This window comes from Brachyistius frenatus, unplaced genomic scaffold (genome assembly GCF_029030835.1).
Source record: "Brachyistius frenatus isolate BFR_SWC_R1_liver_20210118 unplaced genomic scaffold, ASM2903083v1 Contig_2, whole genome shotgun sequence".
In the NCBI taxonomy this organism is placed as follows: domain Eukaryota; kingdom Metazoa; phylum Chordata; class Actinopteri; family Embiotocidae; genus Brachyistius; species Brachyistius frenatus.
Window position 1 is genome coordinate 314948 of NW_027210601.1, and position 23173 is coordinate 338120.

Genomic DNA, 23173 nt, shown 5'->3' on the forward strand with positions numbered 1-23173 from the left:
TCTACTACCTCCACAGTCTTCCAAGGACTTTAGATGATGCGAGGAAGTCTGCGGTAAAAATAGTTTAGAAGCTGTATGATCTTGTGCGAGGCGTAGCCCCCTTTATTTTTCCGTGGGCCATCTGTCAGCGTAATGTGGTCTAATTGCTTTAACAGTCGCCACTTACAGAGTCCAGCTGAGCCCGGGTCCCCACAGAGGTTGAGCAGGATGATGTGAAATCTTGAATATTCGCTAAGGAGCTCCAACCCCGTCCTTCCTCCTCCTTCGTCCTCCTCTTGGGACCAAACAAGACTCGTTCGCCTACATCCCCGAAAACAAGGTCAAACATATTTCAGGAAGAGTCATGGGAAAAGCTCAAACACAGCACATGGCCCTTTTATTTTTCATCTGGAGCCAATCTTGTGATAAGATTTTTTTTTTTTTTTTTTTTTTTTTTTTTAAAACAGGCCTGTTGCAACAAGTCAACAAATGATGATCAGACGCTGGAAGTTACAGGAATGTTTATCACTGCATGACAGCTAAATTTCCCAGTTTATGAGTTCATACCACATGCAGCTCTGGAGCAGGAAGTGTGGTCATAATTTCAAAGTGGTACCTGTCAGGGCTGACTACACCAATATTTATGTTCTAATCAATAAATTTTGTTTATTCACATCCTTCTCTTGTTGTTAATATAATATATATTTATATCTTGCAAGCTTTTTGAGTTGAAGTGGACTTTGAATTTGTCAAAATACCGTTTTCCATGTCAAAGATGTTTTTGTTTTTTTTGCCGCATAACGATGAGTCTTTATTTCTGCCAAATTAAAGTATTTCCTGGACACTTTAAAGACCACGTTGAAGGTGTTTCGGTTGCATTGGGGCAAAAAAAAATAAAAAAAAATAACCTAAAGTTCAAAATCATTTTTGTGAGCTGGTCTTTGGTTTCCCGCTCCTGACATGGGACACTAGCCTGGCACAGCCGTCACATAAACACAATCAGAGCGGATCGGTACAGAGGTTCTGAACTGTAAATATTTACGCAGATTATGAAAGTAATAGTACGGGAAAGTCTTCATGGGACGACCCACAGAAAACCTTCTTTGGGAAACGGAGCAAGGAAAAATTTTTCCCCTGATTTTTGGTGCTTTTTTAAGAAACGGGTTGTCATGTCGGCTTTAAATAAACCAAAAAGTTTTTAAAAAATTACGTTAGATGCTGTTCTCTGTCTTTATTAAACAGAATATTATCTGATTTTTCTCTTTTTGCATTTACCACAACTCTAATAACAAAATCACACAACTAATGTTTCAGCTGAAGGGCTCATATGCTAACTCGCTTGAATAATACAATTAACAATGTTCACAACTCATCAGTTAACGCTGATTACCAGCTTCAAAAATATATTTCAACATTAGCTTTACCACAGTCATTTAGCCTACTTCTTCCTTCATTTTTACTGATCACACTTACAAAATATACAAAACAAAAATATAAGCAACATTACTGGCCAATTTGACACGAACAAAATACCGTTTACCGAAGTTACCGAAAACTTTGTCAGAAAACTTAAGAAGACTTTTAAAGTACTTAGAAATGCATTTCGAAAAGATAACAATCGTTACTAACCTGTTTTGTAAGGAGTGGAAGCAGATACTCCCCCTTGTGTCGCAATTGAGTAACTACACCTTCAGGGTTACAACTCAAAATCACTGTTAACAATGCATTCAAATCTGCCCTTTTCCCACTAATAAGTACAAAAAGTAAGTTACATTTGTAGGTATCACATAACTAACAGCAAAATATGATTTTGAACGCCCCGCTGTACAAGAAGAAATAAAAGTAGTAGTTTAACATTTTGGGAAATACATTTATTTGTATTCTTTCTTTCATTAGATGAAAATATCAACAGCGCTCTCATGTCTGCATGGTAAATATAAAGCTTAGCTCAGGTCATCTTAGTTCGCACAAAGACTGAAAACAGAGCATAGCTCTGCTCAAAGGTAACCAAGCTATACCAAAGTGCACCACACCAAAGCCACGAGTATGGCTATATTTATTTAGTCTTGTTAGAGCCCTAAAATCCCTAAAATTATTTTGACAAAAAGATAATATGAAAAACTGTTAGTCCACTTGCAATTACTTGTGTTATTTTGATTTTCTTTGTAAACAAGCTAAAATATTAGAATTTATACAAATACACCATTTATGAGCCATCCTTTGTTTAATGACATTTTTAATTACGATTAAAACTTGTATAAGCTAAAAAAAAGAGAACTAAATAAGTTTGTAAAACAGTTGATTTAAAAAAAAAAAAGATGTTACATACAGTAAATAGTAAGAGAAGAAATAATACCATGTTTAATAATAATAATAATAATAATAATAATAATAATAACTTTATTTATATAGCACCTTTAAAAACGGAGTGCTCTACAGAGAAGCAAAGCATAGTCATACATAACGTCAATACCGGTAAACATTTAAGAAAACAGGAGGCAAAAAAGACCATACCATAAAGGTAATGAATACAACAAAACCAATCAAATAACCAAAACGAGCAAATGGAATAGAAAACAAACAAATAAATAAATGAATAAAATAAACAAACAAAAACAGGGGAACAAAAGAACTGCATAAAAGGACATAAAAGGATGACATCACTTAAAAGCAATTCTATAAAAATGTGTTTTAAGAAGTGATTTAAAAGAAGTCAATGATTCTGCAAGCCTTATCTCCTCAGGTAGGTCGTTCTAAAGTCGAGGGGCTCTGATGGCAAAAGCACGGTCACCCTTTGATTTAAGCCTCGACTTTGGAACGGCCAGAAGGGCTTCACCGGAGGATGTAAGGCTGCGAGTTGGCTCATATGGGGCTAACATTTCAATAATATAGCTCGGGGCCAGACCCAGGCGGGCCTTAAAAGTGATCAACAAAATCTGAAAATCAATTCTAAAACTAACCGGGAGCCAGTGGAGAGAGGCCAGAACTGGAGTAATGTGATGTCATCTGTTAAAACCAGTAAGAAGCCGAGCTGCTGCATTCTGGACTAGTTGAAGGCGGGAGATAGATTTTTGGTTTACGCCAGAAAGGAGGGAGTTGCAGTAATCGAGTCGAGAGAAAATGAGTGCATGAATTACTTTTCCCAGGTCAGAGTGTGACAGTATGGGTTTGATTCTGGAGATGGTTCTTAATTGAAGGAAGCAGGACTGGACCATTTTTTTTTATCTGTGTTTCAAAGCTTAACTGAGAGTCAAACATTACTCCCAAGTTTCTGGCAACAGGTTTTAAATAAGCAGACAGGGGACCAAGTTGACTCTTAATGAGACTGGTGTTATTGTTTGGGGAATTGAACAATATGACTTCTGATTTTGAGTTGTTGAGCTGAAGAAAGTTTTGAGCCATCCAACAGTTAATGTCAGAGAGACAATCTAAGACAGCATCCAGGCTCTTTGGGTCACCAGGTCTCAGCGGAAGGTATATCTGTGTGTCGTCTGCATAGCAATGAAAAGATGCATCGTGTCGTTGGAGGATTTGGCCGAGTGGAAGCATGTAGACAGAAAATAAAATTGGACCTAAAATTGAACCTTGTGGTACACCACAGGTAATGTGTGTCGTGGAAGATGAGTAATTACCTCTGGTGACCGAGTAGGTTCTTTCTAAAAGGTAAGAATAAAACCAGCTAAGTGCAGCGTCCTTGATGCCAAGTCAGGTTTTGAGGCGATCGATTAAAAATGGTGTGATCTACGGTGTCAAAAGCTGCACTTAGGTCTAAAAGAATTAAACCTGCACTCTCCCCCCTGTTTGCTGCTAAAAGGAGGTCATTAGTTACCTTGAGGAGGGCAGTTTCTGTGCTATGTAGTGCTCTAAAACCAGACTGAAATTTCTCAAAGATGTTGTTATGATTCATAAAAGCTAAGAGTTGTGTTGAAACCACTTTTTCGAAAACCTTTGATAAAAATGGAAGTTTAGAAATTGGCCTGAAATTGGAGAAAACAGAAGGATCAAGCTTGGGTTTCTTTAAAAGAGGTTGGACCATAGCATGTTTAAAAATCGATGGGTAGCTGCCATTTGCTAAGGAGCTATTTATAATCAATCAAATACTGGGCCCCACAGTGCCAATAACCTCTTTGAGAAATTTAGTGGGAATAAAATCAAGGCTGCATGTGGTTGATAAATGATTTGAAAAAAAATCATAGTCATAACATTACATTTTTTGTTTTTTTCTTGCTTCAAACCAGCTTAATTCAAATGTTTACCTATCCTTTGTATATTTTTTAGTAACTCATTGATGTGCAATACATAAAAAACAAAGTCATACATCACAAGACATTTCTGCAGAGTTTACACAAACATTTCCATGTTCTAAAGGCTGAGACGAGTTTTGAGTTGTAAATACTGAGCTTTGTGTCAGCTTTACGCTGTGAGTGAATATTTGCAGTGTTCATGTGCAAAGCTGAGGATTAGAAGTTTTTCTGCTGGCGTCAGGAGTGTTTCATATTTTTGCTGCGGTGTTGAAGAAGATACCGTTAGACGCGTGTCAGTCGTCGTTGTTGCAGTCTGTACAGAGAATCTGGTCGCGGTCGGGGAAGAAGCCGGAGCCCACCAGCGACACGGAGCAGCGCGAACACTTGAAGCACGGCTGGTGCCACTGCCGGTCCTCAAAAGAAATGTACTTCCCATCTCCAAACCCTGCGACACAAACATACAGCGCAGGAACAACTAATGAAGGAATTTATTTTTCATCGGGGTGGAAATTAGAGTTTCATAACATTACGTAACAGTGCAGAAATAATTGAAGTAAAGATAACATCAGCAGTTGGCAGTAACAGAGAAAACACGGCCAGTTCTGTGTACCTTCGGGTATTCGAGTTCATAGTTGTGGTCAGAAGCTTTTTTATTCAAATACTCATTTCACAGGAATCTTTGTCAATGAAGAAACAAAGTTTGATAGTGAACCTTGTTGCATATGCGTTGCTGTATTTTCTTGTTCCTGTATGTTCACTTACAGTCATTATATGTAAAAAGTTTTTTATGTGATTCTAATATTTCTGAAGTTATTTTAAAGCTTTTTTTTTTTTCAGGTTGCCTGTTTTTGCATGTAGTTACAGTGATGAATCTACAGTGAATTATCACCTAAATCAACAGCACCGCATGACAGGGCTTTTATTGTGAAATAGTTTGTTTGGACAGTAGGAAGAAACCATAGACAGGCTCAAGATTTTAAGACCTGAGTCACCAAGTTGCCTAAACCTGTTTGTTAAAGATTATTGGTTTGGCTTTTATTGACAGCAGACAGACAGGCGGCAACTACAGGAACAACCACAATTAAATTAAACCAGGAATGTTGCATTTACATTGTTTCAGACGCTTATGGCTTATAAAGTTATGTTTTACTAACCCGTGATGGCCGTGTTGCAGCCGGCACACTTTTTAGCGTACAGGCTGCTGAAACACTTGACGCAGTACGGAGTCTCGCCCTCCGAGGTGAAGGGTTGGCCAGCTAGAGGCGCTTTGCAGCCCGAGCACAGAAAACACTCTTTGTGCCAAATCTCGTCCTTGTAGGTCACCCCTCCTTTAGTCAGAGCCTGCGGGACACAAACTGGATCAGTACAACATGTGACGGGTTAGGATCCTGTTTTAGTATTTTTCTGATGCTGACACCATTTGTGCCACCAAAGAAAAGTTGCTGCTTCGGTGTGTCTGATGACATTTTCTGCAGACTTTGTTTGGTTTTTCTGTAGGTGGCACACTTGACTTGAACTTTCTGACTCTGTATTGCGAAGTATAATTCAAAATCAGTCTGAATAAAACAGAACAGGACAATATATTATGAATCCAAACAAGATTAGAGCTCACAGTGACCTTTACGTTTAAAAAGAAAAAAAAATATGCAGCAGTTGATCCTATTTTTTTTTTTTTCTTTATGAGATTTTTGTTTGCAATAATACGAGAAAAAAGAAAGGAAGGGCAAAAACTGATGTGAAACACCACTTTTCCCTTCTCACGAATTTAGTGCGTAAACAATTCAGCTTTTGTGTATTTAATTTGATTGTAAATTGAGTATTTGGGGGTTTTGAACATCACCTTGGACTCTTGGAAACATGATGTACGATTTTCGATATATTCTGATTCTTAAATAGAGTAAAAGATTAATCTAAACATAATTTAAAAACCAAGTGTTAGTTACAGCTTGTTGGGGCTGTATCACCTTTTTGCAGTGGCTGCACTGAGGAGCAAACCTGCCCTCGTAGCACGGCACGCAGTAGTAGTTGTTTTTGTCTGGGATGAAGGCCTCGGCACCGATCGGCTTCTCGCAGCCGTGACACATGAAACAGTCCTCGTGCCACGTGGTGCCGTCGTACTCCAACATCCTCGATCCTGCCAGATAGAAACAATGGAGGAGGAAGGCAGAAACTGAGATTGCTTTCGCGATTGTTTGTCGATATTTTTCATGCCGTTTTCAAGCTGCTGTGTCACTCCGGGTTTTCCTGTGATCTCTGCCCGTCTCGTGTCGTAATTACGAGCCGGGGGGGGGGGTTATCTGATCGTGTTCACACGAACACCGAGAAGTGGTGATTCAGTGTGACGGATAAACCTGTTTGTACACTGTACAACAACAGTTTATCTTGCATCTGAACAACGCGACAAGTCGAAACGAAGCAGCGGTGCATACGGCTGCACGGCGTCCAAACACTGGCCCATGAGTGCCGCTTAGTTCATTCTTACGTATGTAAGAGAAACACGCTTCACTTGCAGAGGTTCCTGAAAGCCGGGAGCCAGTCATGCCTGTGAAATTGAACGTCAGATCCTTTAATCACTGGCCTTGTTTTACGACTTTTGGGACATGAAATGCAGCCCGGAGCCATGACGGGGTTTTGAACTTGAACTTGGCTGCACTTTTAAGAAACGGGGTAAGAGGGCAGCAGCTTTGAAAGGCATTCCAGGCTGATCAGAAAGTGAAGAAAATCACTGCTCAGTTCAGAGAAGAACTGGCGAGTTAAAATATCCCACACTACCCACAAGCCAGCGTAATTTTCTGTCATCCGACACCGCCGCTGTACTCCAGAACCGAAAACTCCGCTGGGAGATATTTTCAGCAGAGCAAGGAAACAATCATTCTGTCACATCTAAGCTGTCACACCCTGGATAACAAAAAGTCATTAGCCTGAAAAGATAGGTTGTGAACTCTCTGTTATCAACCCTGAACCGCCCAGACTGTTTGAGCGATTCGTCAAGGATCTGTTAAGCAAGAAGGACTGTCAACGCGTTGGTGTGGAAAATCAGGAGTCTGTGCTGTCACTACCTGGCATGACCGTTTTGTCGCAGGCAACACACTTGGAGGAAAACTCGTTGCAGTAGCAGTCGCTGCACACCAGTGCGTCTTCCTGGCTGGTGAAGGGCTCGTCGGCCAGAGAGCGGTCGCAGCGGAAACAGCGAAAGCAGTGCTCGTGGTAATGTCTGTCCTCGTAGAAAAGCTCCTGGAGGAAGACAAAACAAACGGGATTCAAGCGGACACTCTTTGTAATAACGTCAAAATTCTGCTGTGTTCTGTTTTTTTAGGATCTCTAGATTCCTAAATATGGACTCATTTTCACAAGTAGGCAATACCTTGCATGCCAAATTAAGACATCAGGCATTAATAAAACTAAAAGAGGAAATGAGGGAAGCCGTGGAAGCTTGTTAAAAAACTAAAACTCGGTCCAGTGTAATCGTACACATCTGGCAGACGAGATGATCAAACAAGAATAATGAGCTGGGGAAAGAAACGTACAATCACATACAAAAAAAAATGTTAAAAGTAAAATTTTTTTTAAGTGAAAAGAATACAGTAATAAATAAACCCTTTGCAAAAAGAAATACCATTTATACTTGAATTCAAAAGTTGTAAAAGGCATTCTTGCTTAAATAAATGCAAGCAGTGGTTTTGCTTCTACAGCGTCGCTTGGTCTGGAAAAACTAGTAGCTCACGGTGGTAAATGTTAGCAAATGCTAGCGAGATATCACTTTTATAGCTACAAATAATGAGCCATTTTGACAACTTTTTCCCACTTGTGCCACATTCAAGGCCAATTCATTGTTTTCACGTCCATGTCTGCAGATAGCTATGGACTCCAGCTATAAACTGTGGACTTGCGTAACCTCCCTCACACAATTGTTAGTAGTTGGGTGACCAGGCGTCCCGCTTTACAGCATTTTTAATCCTTTGTCCCGTGTCCCACATATTGAGACGATGTCCCACATTTTGACTGGCTCTTTTTTTTAAATATAGAAATGCAGCTACAACAATGACATTCCTACAGAAACCCAAAGACGACTGCCAGATAGACGAGGAAGCTGAAATGAGTCTTGTTTACCACACTGAGCAGCACTGCAGTCATACAGGTCAGCAGACCATGCAAGTGAGCGAGCACCAAATAAAACCGTTCACTGAGAAACTTTAGCTTCCTTTTATGCTTCATGTGAGAGTTTGGAAAGTTGTATTGAAATATAATATGTTTGTTTATTCCGTCACTTATTTAAGGCCTCGCCCCCCAAATATGTAATTAATGATGGAATTATTTTCAAATAGACAGCCGGAAAGATAATAAGGAGGGACTTTAGCGAACGACAGCAAAATAATGAGTGGAAAAAATGTATTGACTTTGTATTTCATGAGAGACGTTGAATGGGAGTCTATGGAGCCAGAGGTTTTTTGGAGCCGACCTCTAGTGGCACTCGGTGGTATTGCAGTTTAAGGCACTTCTGCATCGGCCTCATTTTTTACAACCAGAAGCTATATCCATTTTTACATACAGTCTGTGATTCTGAGTCAAACCTTTTTACACACCCAGAAATGTGTGTTAACCCGCACCTAAAAATAGTCCACTATAAATGAACCATTTATGACTACTTGAGGCATGTTTTCTTAAAATTACCGTGCGCAGCTGTTTTGGGAAATTATTTAACCTTGAAAAAAATGAAACAGCATATTTGTGAGCAGTTTTTACAGATGTATGTTTGCGGTAGCAGTCAGTGGGCTTGTAGCTGGAAATTATTGTCGGTTTTGGACCTCTCGGGATATAGAATAATGCTGTTTCACTGTTTTATCAAGAAACAGTGAATAAAACGGGGACTCAAACAATTTACCCTGAGCTGAAAGTTAATAAAAACACTTGCTCTGTTATTGTTTCTCTGAAAGAGAGTCTCTTGTTGCTGCCCCCCCCAAGCGCCCCCCGCGTTTGTCGACATGGAAGTCTAAACCCAAAGCTCCCTGCTTTCTGAGACATCCCGCCGTCCCCAATGTGTTCCCGTTCCTTCGTCGTTGTTTTCTTAAAACTCACAATAACCCACTCTATGTTAGTTTTTGTCTTTAACAGCTGCTGGGGTTCCAGTTCACGTGCAGTTCAAGCGAGCTCCGTGATAAATGGCTCCATTGAACGGTGGGTGAAAAACTTATTTTAGAGGCGTGGGGTTTCACGGTCGGGGACGGAGAAGGATGACGGATGCGTGCTGTTACGTCTCGTGCGGAGGAGAGACGGCCAAAGCAAGCAGCAGTGTAATTTACTGCGCTCCCTCAGAGGCGCTCCATAACTCACAGGACACCGATGGCCTTGTGGCGTCTGTGGGCGTTTCCTTCAGGACAGTGTTTTTAATTTTCACTCAACTCAGGCTTTTGGGCAACTTAAAGGGGATTACTGACAATTTGGTGGTCTGGAAGAAAAGCAGAGTTTTCCAGGAACAGCAGCTGGAAAAGTTATTCTAAGGGAGTCAGACATAAATGGACAGTTTCAGCGAGGGGAGAAGTACTCAGATTACTTACTTGAGTAAAAGAAGCAATGCTACAAATTATAAATACGTTTGTTATTCATATAAAGTTATATTACTAAGTTGACGTACTTTGAAGTATCAAAAGTGAACGTTAAAGGAGGCAGAATCCTGCAGGTTTGGTTATTGTGAAGAAAATTTTAATCGTTGAATTAAAGTTATTTTGAACTCTTTTATGAATCGGGTAGTTTTATGTTCATTTATTCATAAGAGAGCTAAAACTTTTGGTTGATGAACAGAAAATGACTAGCAGAGCCAGCAATTAAGTTGTAGGAATAAAGATATAATAAATTTGATTAAAAACTATTTTTTAAAGATTTTTTTAGAGATAGGAATGTAAAAAAAACACAAATTGTACACATTTCCTTTCATCAAAGTAAGTAAAATGCCTCATTTTAACCCAAACCGCGATCTGCCACTTTGTTTTTGGTGCCTAAAACCTAAAGCACGCAACGTTTCCCGCCTACGTGAGGCAGAACGTGACACTGACACGGTGTCCTCTAGTGGACGGACAGGTGTGTTCGGTTTGACTATTTTGAAAATTATGCATTGAATTATGCAAAATTCTTTAGTAAAATGTCTTTTCTCCGGTTTAACTGAAGTTTTTCTGGAACATTTTCCTGTTTAAAACTGTTTAAAAAGTGTTACAGGCAGCTTTATTTTATAAAACATATTGCATATTGCATACAAATGTACAGTGGGTACGGAAAGTATTCAGACCCCTTTAAATTTTTCACTCTTTGTTTCATTGCAGCCATTTGCTAAAATCAAAAAAGTTCATTTTATTTCTCATTAATGTACACTCAGCACCCCATCTTGACAGAAAAAAACAGAAATGTAGAAATTTGTGCAAATTTATTAAAAAAGAAAAACTGAAATATCACATGGTCATAAGTATTCAGACCCTTTGCTGTGACACTCATATTTAACTCACATGCTGTCCATTTCTTCTGATCCTCCTTGAGATGGTTCTACTCCTTCATTGGAGTCCAGCTGTGTTTAATTAAACTGATTGGACTTGATTAGGAAAGGCACACACCTGTCTATATAAGACCTTTCAGCTCACAGTGCATGTCAGAGCAAATGAGAATCATGAGGTCGAAGGAACTGTCCAAGGAGCTCAGAGACAGAATTGTGGCAAGGCACAGATCTGGCCGAGGTTACAAAATAATTTCTGCAGCACTCAAGGTTCCTAAGAGCACAGTGGCCTCCATAATCCTTAAATGAAAGAAGTTTGGGACGACCAGAACTCTTCCTAGACCTGGCCGTCCAGCCAAACTGAGCAATCGTGGGAGAAGAGCCTTGGTGAGAGAGGTAAAGAAGAACCCAAAGATCACTGTGGCTGAGCTCCAGAGATGCAGTAGGGAGATGGGAGAAAGTTCCACAAAGTCAACTATCACTGCAGCCCTCCACCAGTCGGGGCTTTATGGCAGAGTGGCCCGACGGAAGCCTCTCCTCAGTGCAAGACATATGAAAGCCCGCATAGAGTTTGCCAAAAAACACATGAAGGACTCCCAGACTATGAGAAATAAGATTCTCTGGTCTGATGAGACCAAGATTGAACTTTTTGGCGTTAATTCTAAGCGGTATGTGTGGAGAAAACCAGGCACTGCTCATCACCTGCCCAATACAATCCCAACAGTGAAACGTGGTGGTGGCAGCATCATGCTATGGGGGTGTTTTTCAGCTGCAGGGACAGGACGACTAGTTGTAATTGAAGGAAAGATGAATGCGGCCAAGTACAGAGATATCCTGGAAGAAAACCTCTTCCAGAGTGCTCTGGACCTCAGACTGGGCTGAAGGTTCACCTTCCAACAAGACAATGACCCTAAGCACACAGCTAAAATAACAAAGGAGTGGCTTCAGAACAACTCTGTGACCATTCTTGACTGGCCCAGCCAGAGCCCTGACCTAAACCCAATTGAGCATCTCTGGAGAGACCTGAAAATGGCTGTCCACCAACGTTCACCATCCAACCTGACGGAACTGGAGAGGATCTGCAAGGAAGAATGGCAGAGGATCCCCAAATCCAGGTGTGAAAAGCTTGTTGCATCATTCCCAAGAAGACTCATGGCTGTACTAGCTCAAAAGGGTGCTTCTACTCAATACTGAGCAAAGGGTCTGAATACTTATGACCATGTGATATTTCAGTTTTTCTTTTTTAATAAATTTGCACAAATTTCTACATTTCTGTTTTTTTCTGTCAAGATGGGGTGCTGAGTGTACATTAATGAGAAATAAAATGAACTTTTTTGATTTTAGCAAATGGCTGCAATGAAACAAAGAGTGAAAAATGTAAAGGGGTCTGAATACTTTCCGTACCCACTGTATAACGCTCCACTGTAATGTGGTGGAAGAGTATCATAAAATGAAAATACTTTACAATTGCCCAGTAGGTGAGTAAATGTACTTTCCAGCAGTGTATTTTCTTACGAACCTTTGCATTGTGTCCGATGATTTCTTTGCACTCCTGGCAGGTGTTGGCGTGCAGGCGGTCGTAGCAGGGGATGCAGTGCGGGTTGTCCTCCACCTGGATGTATTTGCGTCCATACAAGGACTCGTTGCAGTTTTTGCAGTCGAAGCGGTCACTCATGATGTCTTTCTCTGGCCGACCTCCTGCAAAGCAGAAGGTTCACAGACACAGTTTAGCTTTCAGTAACAGCAAGACGACAGGAAGGAGGAGGAGGAGGAGGAGGAGGAGAGAGATTAGGACGACAGAGGGAGACAGCAGGAAGAAGTGTTTTTGATATTTTCAGTCAGAAAACAAAGACCAACAGGGGAGAAATTAAAAAAAAAAAAAAAAAAAAAAAAAGGAAGAAACTATGAACTAACCTTTAACACTAAAGAAATACAGCTGGTACTGAAAGACGTCAGTTTACGATTAAATATTGCAAAGAGAATATCCACGTTTCAACCGGTACAAGTAGAGACAGGGCTGGATGAACACAGTTAATGCTGATTTATGATAAATCAGCGCTGGAGTGATGTAACCGCTTCTCCCATTTCATCATTACTCACTGAGAGTGAAAACTCATGACGTCTCTCCCTCCCTCTTGTACGAAACTCCCCGTGGCAGTTTGGCATTGATTGAAGAGCAACTAAACAATATTAATTGCTGGGGAGGTGAACCGAAGCAGCGTTCTCAGTTTCAAAGGCGCTCCCCAGAGCTTTTTCATCTGCAGCTGGACCGCGTCTAAAGGGCAGAACCGCTCATTTATCCGGACGCTGTTTAAATACTGGCTTTACAAATTATCAATGACCCAACAAGTCTTAAGAGTAAAAGGATGTAAAAGGATGAGAAGAGCAGGAATTAATTAACCTCTTCTTTTTTTTTTTTTATACACACATATATGTAACTGCAAAACTACAAAACAGACTAATTGTTTAATACAAACACTACTAACGGCTGCTGTATAGACGCGTAACGTGACAAGTGTCTAAACGTTGAGTGACTGTGGAGTTGTGTTAAATTTAAGCATTTTTACCTTTAGCAGTGAACTTCGGCTGAAGTGAAACATTCGTGTTTGCTTGTTTTTGTTGTATTTTTTTTTTTTAGAACTTAGTCGGATATAGAAAAGTCCCACTTTCCCAGTTGTAAGTACGAAGTTATTTACAAGTGGGTAACTATGGTAACGCTGACCAAACAGTATAACAATGTACATTTTACAGACAGACCTTGGACTTTAATTGTGAGTCGTACTCATTTTATTTACTACGCTCCACTCTGGTTTCTGAACCCGCCCCGTGAGCCTCGAAGCTCCAGCTGACCGTGAGAAATAGCCTCGTGTGTTATAATAGTTAATTTACAGTTCACCTGACTGACAGCTCGAGCGTAGCAGAGGAGGAAACGGGTGGAAATGAGACCGGGCACGGACATAACAGGCATCATCCCACCGTTATTACTGAACACACTGAGGCATTAGGAGAGTATGTGACCCCATGTTCTGCTGCAGCGACGGGAAATGAGCGAGGAAATGAAGTGTGGGAGGCTAAAATACCCTCCCGTGGACCGGTTAATACAGGACAGGCATGGAAAAGATATATGCAGTGTGGATATAGATTACGGATAAGGAAAGGTCTCCCGGGCGCGGGTACGTGGTCATGCTCGGGATCGGAACATCTGGAACGTTGCATGTACTGAGGTAGACACTTCAATATTTCACTTGGAAATGGTGATTGTTTCTCATTTTTACCCCCTATTTTGGGCACAGCGTGGCTCTGACGTGTCTCAGTGATGTCCGATAAGAGGAGGTGGGTTCTGCAAAGTGCAGCTCGGAAAACCGTGTGGATTTGAAGTCTCTCTGGGGGGCTGGGTGGGAGGGGGGGTGGGGGATTTGGGAATGAGCCGAGACACCTCTCCCCCCCCCCCACAACCCTCCTCCTCTCCTCGTCATGGGCTCGGGCCATGCGGTGAGAGGATCCAGAGCTCCGTGCAGACTACAGAGGGCCTGCAGCTTTCCAAATGTTCTTCGTGATGAAGCTGATTCTTACAGGTAGCGTGCTTCATGCTCCGTAGGCCTCCAAGCATTTGCATTTGGTCTTTAAAGGAGTCATCTCGGAAGCCCCGTTTACATTCCCCGTGTCCGACTGCTATCAAACATTTTGCCTCTAGTAACCAGTGATGCAGCAATTTGAGATAAACATAAAGAGAATAAACGCGGCCTGCTCTCAGTCGCGTCCGAAGGCCGACGCCAGAAGCAGAAACTCCCGCTCCTCCGGGACTTTTTCTCCAGATGCAACGTCAGCGGACGCCGACGACATCCCTCATCGTGCAAGCCCTCCCTGCAGATAACGACGCCGCTTCCTCCTCAAGGGCATCGAACTGGGTCACCAAAACATGTTGGAAAACCATACCGACTCAAAACGTCACATCCTATGTCTGTTTTCTGTCAGATTGCTGTCTGGGTAGGGAAATAAGCCCAAACTGCCCTCCTGAAATGTCTCGAGGATCGGGTTTCTATTCTGGTCCGTCCATGACTACGATGAATGCAGTGATAGAACAATGGTTTTCCTTCCGGACATAGTCTTCTCATTTTTGTGCTTTATGTTCCTCTTCCTGGACCGCAACATCTGCGAGCGCATTCTGTGGTCTCCAGCTGTTGTCTTTCATCAAATCCTCCTTTACGCCTCCGGCAGGGGACTCAAATGGGACCGGAGCCAAAACGTAACGCAGCTAATTAAAATGTTTCCATATTTCATGGTGCTTATAGGACAGGCCATTACGCTTTATACTCAGCTATATAATAGACAGCAATGTGGGCCAGGCAGCCGAATGAGAAACTCATATAATTCAATAATCTGTTCGTCTTCACGCTGTCTAGACTGTCTGACACTAATACCAGCTGTCGGTTCCTTTGTTTCAGAGGCGTTCACGTCACTTCGCAGGTGTCCTCTTGAACCGCACCCAAGAATGCTTGTCACCTTGTTCTCCTCACGAGACATGAACCCAAACAGTCGTCCATCCTGTGTAAATACTCTCTATCTGTAGTAACACGGGCTGCTGAAACTATTCAGGCCCGCAAATCTCCTCGATGAGTGGACATGTTGAATTCTCCTCCGACACACCGTCTGTCCCGGTGAGAGATTTACCGCACTCACTCGTCTCTGAGCGCTTTGTAGTGGCAGCCAAATGGCAACTGTCTCCCAGGATCAGCCGCCCGGGCGTCCTGCCTCATGTCCCTTCATGGCTCGCTGCTGTTGTTTTACTCCTCAACAACCTGACGGTCTCTCGCGACCGGAGCCAGGAGCTCTGCGACTCGTGAGCGCTCTGCTGGGTGTTGCTGTTTATTTTCCCGGAGGAGGAATTTAGACCTGCGTCTCGGCTTTTCGGACCAGATTATTCCATGATGAAAACTGCCCTCACACCTAATAAAATCCAGCAGAAACACATATATGTGGGTGAGTGTTAAACCTGTCACCGCCACAATATATTAATTCATGTTGTGTGAGACAGCCTCAGTGCCTTTTTTGGCGACTTTCCCCCCTTCGGCTCCCTGAATCTGCTCGCCCTCCAGTCTGTTTTAAGAAGGACTTGTTTGATGTTTTGTTTTTTGTTTTTAAACCTGCAGTCACTTCTTGCTCCTGTACTGTCACACCCTTTTAAAAACAGAGCCTGTTTCAACTGTGAAACAGCGAAGCCGCAAACAAACAGGTTGTTAGACACATTGGCGGCTTCAGGGTCAACAAATTTTATACAGACTTTCATCATCCCCAGATGATGTATTTTTATGACTGATAAACCTCTGACTTTTTTTTTTTTTAACTTTTCTACCGATGTCTATATTTGCGTTTAGTTCTATATTGGGATGGTAGTGTTGGTCGGTCCAACAACTATTTAACAGATTGTCACTGAGTTTTGTTCGCATGTTCGTGGTCTCCAGAGGATTAATCGCCGCCTTTGGTGATCCCTTGGCTGTGCGTGTAGCACTACGGGCAGGTCAATCTTTCCAGTGAAAAATCATAAAACATCTGCTAATTAGGTTAGAAAAAAAAAAATTGTACAGGCATTTGCGACCCCAGAAGATGAACCCTACGGACTTTGGGGATGTTCTGATCCCCATTTGGGGAAGGGATTATGATGACATTCTGCTTTTTGGTCAATATTGTAAACATTAAACCTCACAAAAATGTGCATTTTAGCGCCGTAATTGTGAACACGTGAGTATGCTGATGGCGGCATTTAATAGAGACACTAGTAGGACTTCAGACTCGTATGGCATGTTCTTAATACAGCGCAAAAATAGCTGTGGCGTGTGTCTCCTCATTTTGTGTGGCTAAGTTGGTGTCATTAAGTTTGGTGCCACTGAAAGTTCGTGGTGGTAAATTCTGCACTGCTTGATGTGGAAGTCTCAAGGCACCCTGTGTTTTTTGCAAAATTCCAAAATAAAGATTTTTTTTTTTGGGGGGGGGGGATTGCAGGAGGTTTGCACTTTTTTCACGACTTGTCTCTTCTGTAAATCTCTATAACGGAGGTGGAGAGTGTATGAAACTGGCCGCATTGTCAGAGAATCGTATCTTTTTGCAGCTACTAAACCTGCATTGTAAGATTGATGCCATGTGCACTGCTTCTTTTGTTTCATTGCGGGCATTTTTGACTAGTTTTGACAGACTACATAGTGAATAAATGTCACACTCATAATGCGGACTCTCAAAATAAACACTGTACAGTAGTACACAGTGCCCTTTCTCTCAAATAGGGCCTGTCTTCCACCTTGTTTTTTTTGTTTTTAATGCTGGAACTCACAATAACTGCTTTCTTTTTTTACTGTAACACCTTTTATTAAAAATCCACAGATCGCTAAACCGTTAAAACAGGAAAGCGTGTCGCAAAGTTGGTTTTTAATTACCTGCTCACTTTACTGTTTATTTCCCCCTGAAATGGATTAGAGTGCTTTAACGGGCTGTGAAGCTCAGAACAGTCCACATATTGTGTGACCGCCGGGTTACACAACCTGCATTTGGGGAGGGGGAATGAGAATATTGACAGTCCACACAATACTGTGGAGAAAGTGTGACCAGCAGAGGAGCCCTGCAGCCTGGGAGGAAAGTGACACCCTCTTTGGTTGTAGCCGTAAGACTGCTACAGAAAGAGAAGGAAAAAAAAAAGAAAAAAAAAGTAAAAACAACGCTGGTCTCTCATGGCCGTCAGATGACGGCGCTCCCTTTCATCCCCGGTACAAAGACGTTCAATGTGGTGTGGTTTCCTGCAGATCACAAGGCCAATTTCAGCTGCACGCACACAAATCAACACGAGCGCACATTGTAGTCTCTGATTAAAGATCTCATGAGCATGAATTGCTCCTTGCTGTTGTAAACACTGATGATATTTTGAGACAGAGTTGGCAGATCTGCGACATAACAAGCTGCAGGTTTTTTTTTTTTTTAGAGAAACCCAAAAAGGTCAAACTAAGAGTCAATGATTCCAGTGTATTATAAAAAAAAAAACACAAAAAAACGTGGTTATCCTTCATTTTGCATGACTGCCATTAATAATCAGTTTTTTCACTCTAAATTCCACTGAAAAACAACATGAGCAGTGTCATTGGATATTAAATACATATAACTTGTCATGTTGAGCTGATAACATCAGAGAATAAGGAGCTTATTTAAGATGGTAATTATCTGGCTTTGTTTTTTAGGGTTTCCTGCAGATCAAAAAGCTAATCTCAGCTGCACTCACAAATTATTCAGAGTGCAGTCGGGGTAAAGATCTCATTAAGATGAATTGCTCTTTGAACACTGATGGTATTCTCGAGATAAGGAGGTTATTTAAGAAGCTCAGTTTCCTTGTCATGTTCATTTGATCTAAATAAATATCACATCTCCAGAAAAATCTGTTCTGAAATCCACAAAAAAAAACACACAATATAATCAAGTGTTATTAGATAATTAATGACACATAAACCTGCTACACTAAATCCATAACATGAGGACATAAAGTGCTTTTAAAGATGCAGTACGTGTCTGGCGTTGTTTTAAGCGTCTCCAGCTGGTTATTTGTTTATCCACTGAAACAATGTGGGCTGCAGCTGCTGCTGTCGGACAAACAGACAAACAACAATTAAATAAGTCTCCGCCGCTAAAGCTGTACACCCGGTGACCTTAAACGGTAGTTCACATGGGAGGAGTCCTAAGATGATGACTGGAGAAGGGGGGACACAAATTATCGTTACACAAGATTATATATATTTTTAACTTTTCAGAGGTCAAATTATGTATCTTCAGACATCTAAAGTGCTTTATTTCAATGGTCTGTAGCTTAATAAGAAAGTTTTTAGGCAGTTTCCTGACAAAGCCATGTAATTTGAACAGTGAAAAGGGAAAATCTGTTGACTGAAAAACTCTTTTGTTCATTAAATTCATTCTGCATTTCATAAAAATTGTCATAAACAATGGAGACATAAAATAAGGCATTACAATTACAACAATGGGTCGAATGTTGAAAATTACTGGAGGTCACAAACGATCATCAGCGTGTAAAGTGTGTCTTAGTTTAGTATGTTAGCATGCTGATATTAAAAAGACACTCTGCCTTCTTCTGCCGTTCTCCATCTACTGTATATACCGACACCTGACTTCCACACCCACCCACCTGCTCACCTGTTTACTTATTCACCAATCACTGTGTTTAACCTGCCCACAGCTCTTTTCCCACAACCACATGTAATTTTGTTGTCATGTTTTCTTTGTTATGGACTTAAACTCTTGCCTTTGAGCCTGTTGCCTGCACCAGTATCTCAACCTGTTCCTAATGCTGTGATATATGTGGTCACAAACCAAAGTGTTGGTTCTGTTTTGACGCACCGAAAAAGTTGACGAATCACCAACGTTACTGCAGTTCATTATGAGGGGCGCATGAACGTGAGCACCCTCTAACTACTAAAAGTCAGGGGATCATCATCATCATCGAGACGTCACGATTCATCCTCTGGGGACCGTGAATGTTTGTGCTGACGCTGCCATCCCAAAAGCCATACTGCCAACATGTCTAAAAATATATTTCAAACATCTAGACAAAAGGGAAAGATTAAAAGGACATAATCAAGCGTGGCCGTGGAGTCTCTTAAAATCAAGTTACTTTTGGCAAAGCAGTTGTTGTACTTGGACTGTACTTGCAGGGAAATGATCAAAGCAAACAAACAGTAACCCTGATCTTAAATACAGAAAGCTATTATCCCACTCAAAGACACGTAAACATATTTTCCCATCATCTGCCAGCTGGCAGAAGACGGTCCACTTCGAATCCTGGGTGTTAACGGTAATAAATGTTTGTTTCCTGAGAGACTGCTGGACCTGCTGTCTCCGTTTCAGATTTACTGCCTGATTTGTTTGTTCTGGGCTTCATCTTTGTGTCGGAGAGGTCCTCGGAGCTCCGGCTGGATTCGCTCAAGATACGGTTATCAGGTTAAGAACAGGAAAAGGCAAAAAAAAATAAAAAAAAAAAAAAAAACGTAGGTCAAAAACTGAGAACGCGCGGAGCTACGTAACTAACCCAGTTTCACGAGGTAGAATACAGATTGAATGTTCAGTTGAGGTTTGGAGCAGATGATGAGGTTCGACTGCTGGAGCGACGTGGGAAATTAGTGAGCTAAATTCTGTGAGTTCATAACAAATGCTGCAGAAATAATTCAGCTCACCGAAAAAAGTCCAAGCAGGTTCAGAGGACTTATTCAACAGAAAAACGTCCTTTCCGACTGCTCACTAGAGAGGCTTTCTTTTCCTTTGACAACACTACTGGAAGCACGCATCCAGCGTGATCTCAGCGCCTGAAATCCCCCCACAAGGGGGCGCCACTCTCTCTTTCACTCGCCTTTTACAATAATCAAAGCTACACAAACACGGTTAATGGAGGATTTTGAGTTATAATATAATCTTAGTCGCTCTCTATATTGACAGGGTTACAACTTGCTAGCCTCTATCACAAAGTACCAAAATGCACCTCTGAAGATCATTATTCAGGTTTAATTCATAAAAACGCTAAATGTTTGTTGTTTTCTACAAGTCGCTACAGGACTAACGCCACGGATTGTCCTTGTTACATTTCTGTTCGTATATGAAATAAAGAGTTAATAAAGCTTAAAAAAAAAAAGATGGTGCAACGTATTTATTAGTAAACTTAACTGTTTTAAATCTTTATCGAATGCTAAGCTGGGCCAATTGCCTCCTCGTTTTAACTTCAAGTTTCAGAGCGGCTACTTTGGACAGAGCCACGCTGGATGTTGTCCCCCATGTCCACTAGCTACCTCACTAACTGGCTGCTGGTTTAAGATACATATTTTGATAGAGCCGAGAGAAAAAAAAAGAAGAAGAAAAAAAAAAAAAAAAAGCGTTTCCGAAAATGTCCTCCAAAAGTCATCCCGGGCTATGAGACAGAAACAGGAAATGGAAAAGACAGTGATGTATGTGAGAGTGACTCATGATGAGCTGTCCCGTCACTTGGCAAAAAGTCATCTCTTCACATGTCGTATTTGTGTGTGAGGGATCGTCTCCAGCGATTGGGCTCGGCCAATCTTCACCCAACGCAGGAATTTCAGAGGAATGTGTCTGTGGTCAAAACGTGGCGAAAGCATGCGGTTCCAACACTGGGACCAAGAAACAAAGAAAAAGCAAACGAAACAGGCTTTTTTTTTTTCTTTCTTTCTCTTCCTTCTGTTTTCTTTAAAAAAAAAAAAAAAAAGGACAAAAGTCAGGAATTCCTCTGCGTGTGAAACAGATTTCTTCAGCTTGAAACCAGAGACGATTGTTTCAGTGAACGCGTTAATGTGACCGAATGGATCGGAACATCGGGGATGGAAACTGTGAGCGGCCGGTCGCTGAGTTTCCAGAAGAAACTGTGAAATGTTGAGGAGACGTGACGTCACGTCTAACGCGACAAAAGACCCCGTGCGTGAAACGTGTTTACACGAGCGTTCATTGTCTCGAAATTGTTTTGCGTGTCTCCTGCGTCTGAACCATTTCAAGACTTTTGAGGGGATTGTTTCCTCAAAGCTCTCCTTGTTCTTCCTCTCGTAAATCCTACTTCAAAAACACTTATTCGCAGTATCAGTTACTTATTTGGTCCCGGTTCAGGCCTCTAAACCCCACCCAATCAACATCCAGTGTTTCCTCACGCCGACCAGCGAACATCCTTTCTGGAGCAGTGAGATTAAAACGATTATGCTCTCAGTCGTACAGATTTTCTCAAGGGCAATAATGTCTTTATCATTCATCATATCATCAGCTACGTCATTGACTGCAGCTTTAGGGATTAATATAAGCCTTTAATAAAAGCACATTTGAGTTGCCAAGCAGTACCAAAATAAAAAAAATCCTATTTGCAGGTGTTTATCCTTCCAATTTTGTGATAAATGCTGATAATATTTATACATGTGTGAAATTATTGGTTTTTAATGACATTCAGCAGTTATAAAATTGGATTTTAGTCCAGATTATCTGCAGTACTTTAAAATAGTTCTCACACCCCGGCAACCAGTGGTGGAAAGTAACTAAGTACTGTACACTTACATATGATTTTAAGGATCTTTTACTTGAGTATTTCCACTTGATGCTACTTAATAGTTCCACTTCACTACATTTCAGAGATAAATTCTACTCCACTTCCATTTATTTGACAGCGTCAGTTACTTTTAAGATGAAGGTTTGACAGTGGATGATACAAAAAGCAACAGATTGTTTTTTTTTTTATCAAGGACTTTTACTTCTAATTGGGTGTTTTTGTTGATACTTTTACCTATAAAAGACCTGAATACTTCTTTCACCACCCCTGCTACCCAAGTTGTTCTTCATTATTAGCTAATAAATGATCAATAACCATTAGAAAAGCCATCATTTACAATTTATACACATTTTTCTAAAGGGCACCTCATAAGAGAGTGGACGTCTTTGTGCATGTTTTAATGTGCGCGGCGATTTATCACCGACTAAAACTGTGAATATGACGATCAGATGTCGAAATAATTCGCCGTTTTGCAGCAGGTGAAGAAGACAGCTCAAACGTCAACCGTGTCACACTTTAAATGTACTTTGTGATTGACGTTGTCGCGGTATGAAGATGTAAATGGCGTCCGGTCGTTGCGACGCGCGGCTGTCAAAAGTGTGAACGTAAACGTACCTCTCGTCGCGCATCAGCCGCCTTCTGGAGAAGCTCTCGGGAGACTCCGCGGCGTCTGCAGGATCTGGCGTATAAAATGACAGATAGTTAAATCCTCCTGAAAACGAGCTGAGAACTGACGGCTTTCCACCGACTGAAGCATCTGCGCCCCTGGTGCGTAAAAACCAAAACCATCCCTCCAAAACACCGCCCCTTCTCCCTCCCCCCTCCTCCACACACACACACACACACACACACACACACACACACACACACACACACACACACACACACACACACACACACACACACACTCCCTCTTCACTTCTTCCACTTTGTGGGGAGTCCACGCTGACAGACGGCGGACTCCGTGTGTTTTCTGGATGTAATTGAATATTTTAAATACACGTTAGACTCGAGAAGGATCCGCTGGCACTTCGAACCACTTTATTATCTCTCTAAATGGAAAATCACTATAATAATCCAATAACAGGAGCGTTTTATTGAGACTTTTTTTTTTTTAATTTTTTTTATTGTGAAATCCCACTTGATATCACAATAAAAGTCATTTTCGGTCAGGGAATTTTTGTCTGCCACCCTCAACATCCATCGTTTCTCCGAGCGCTGATCATCCATCACACATGGATGAGGATGCTGAGCAGCAGCTTTTTTTTTTTTACTGTCACACCGTACAGGATTTGGTTTCTTCTGAGATTCCTCGACTGTATGAATTCTTATTTTGTGGTTTAAAGCGAACTGCAGGGTCTTGGAAATAAAAAAAAAAAAAAAAATATATAAAAA

The 23173-nt window shown here is 41.3% G+C and overlaps 1 protein-coding gene across 2 annotated transcripts; it reads right to left on the bottom strand.

Annotated features, from left to right (window-relative positions):
- Nucleotides 1–1812: 1812 nt before the first annotated feature.
- fhl3b (four and a half LIM domains 3b) lies at nt 1813–22537 on the bottom strand. 2 transcript variants are annotated; one of them, XM_069691842.1, is made up of 7 exons: nt 22394–22537; nt 12221–12399; nt 7283–7457; nt 6188–6357; nt 5378–5564; nt 4504–4668; nt 1813–3470 (listed from the first exon to the last, which is right to left on the bottom strand). In XM_069691842.1, exons 2-6 carry the CDS (start codon nt 12374–12376, stop codon nt 4517–4519), a joined length of 840 nt encoding a protein of 279 aa, XP_069547943.1. In that variant the 5' UTR covers nt 12377–12399; nt 22394–22537; the 3' UTR covers nt 1813–3470; nt 4504–4516. The 2 variants fall into 2 exon arrangements, with proteins under 2 accessions (XP_069547943.1, XP_069547937.1); XM_069691836.1 differs by lacking the exon at nt 1813–3470 and having other exon boundaries at nt 3519–4668.
- Nucleotides 22538–23173: the final 636 nt, after the last annotated feature.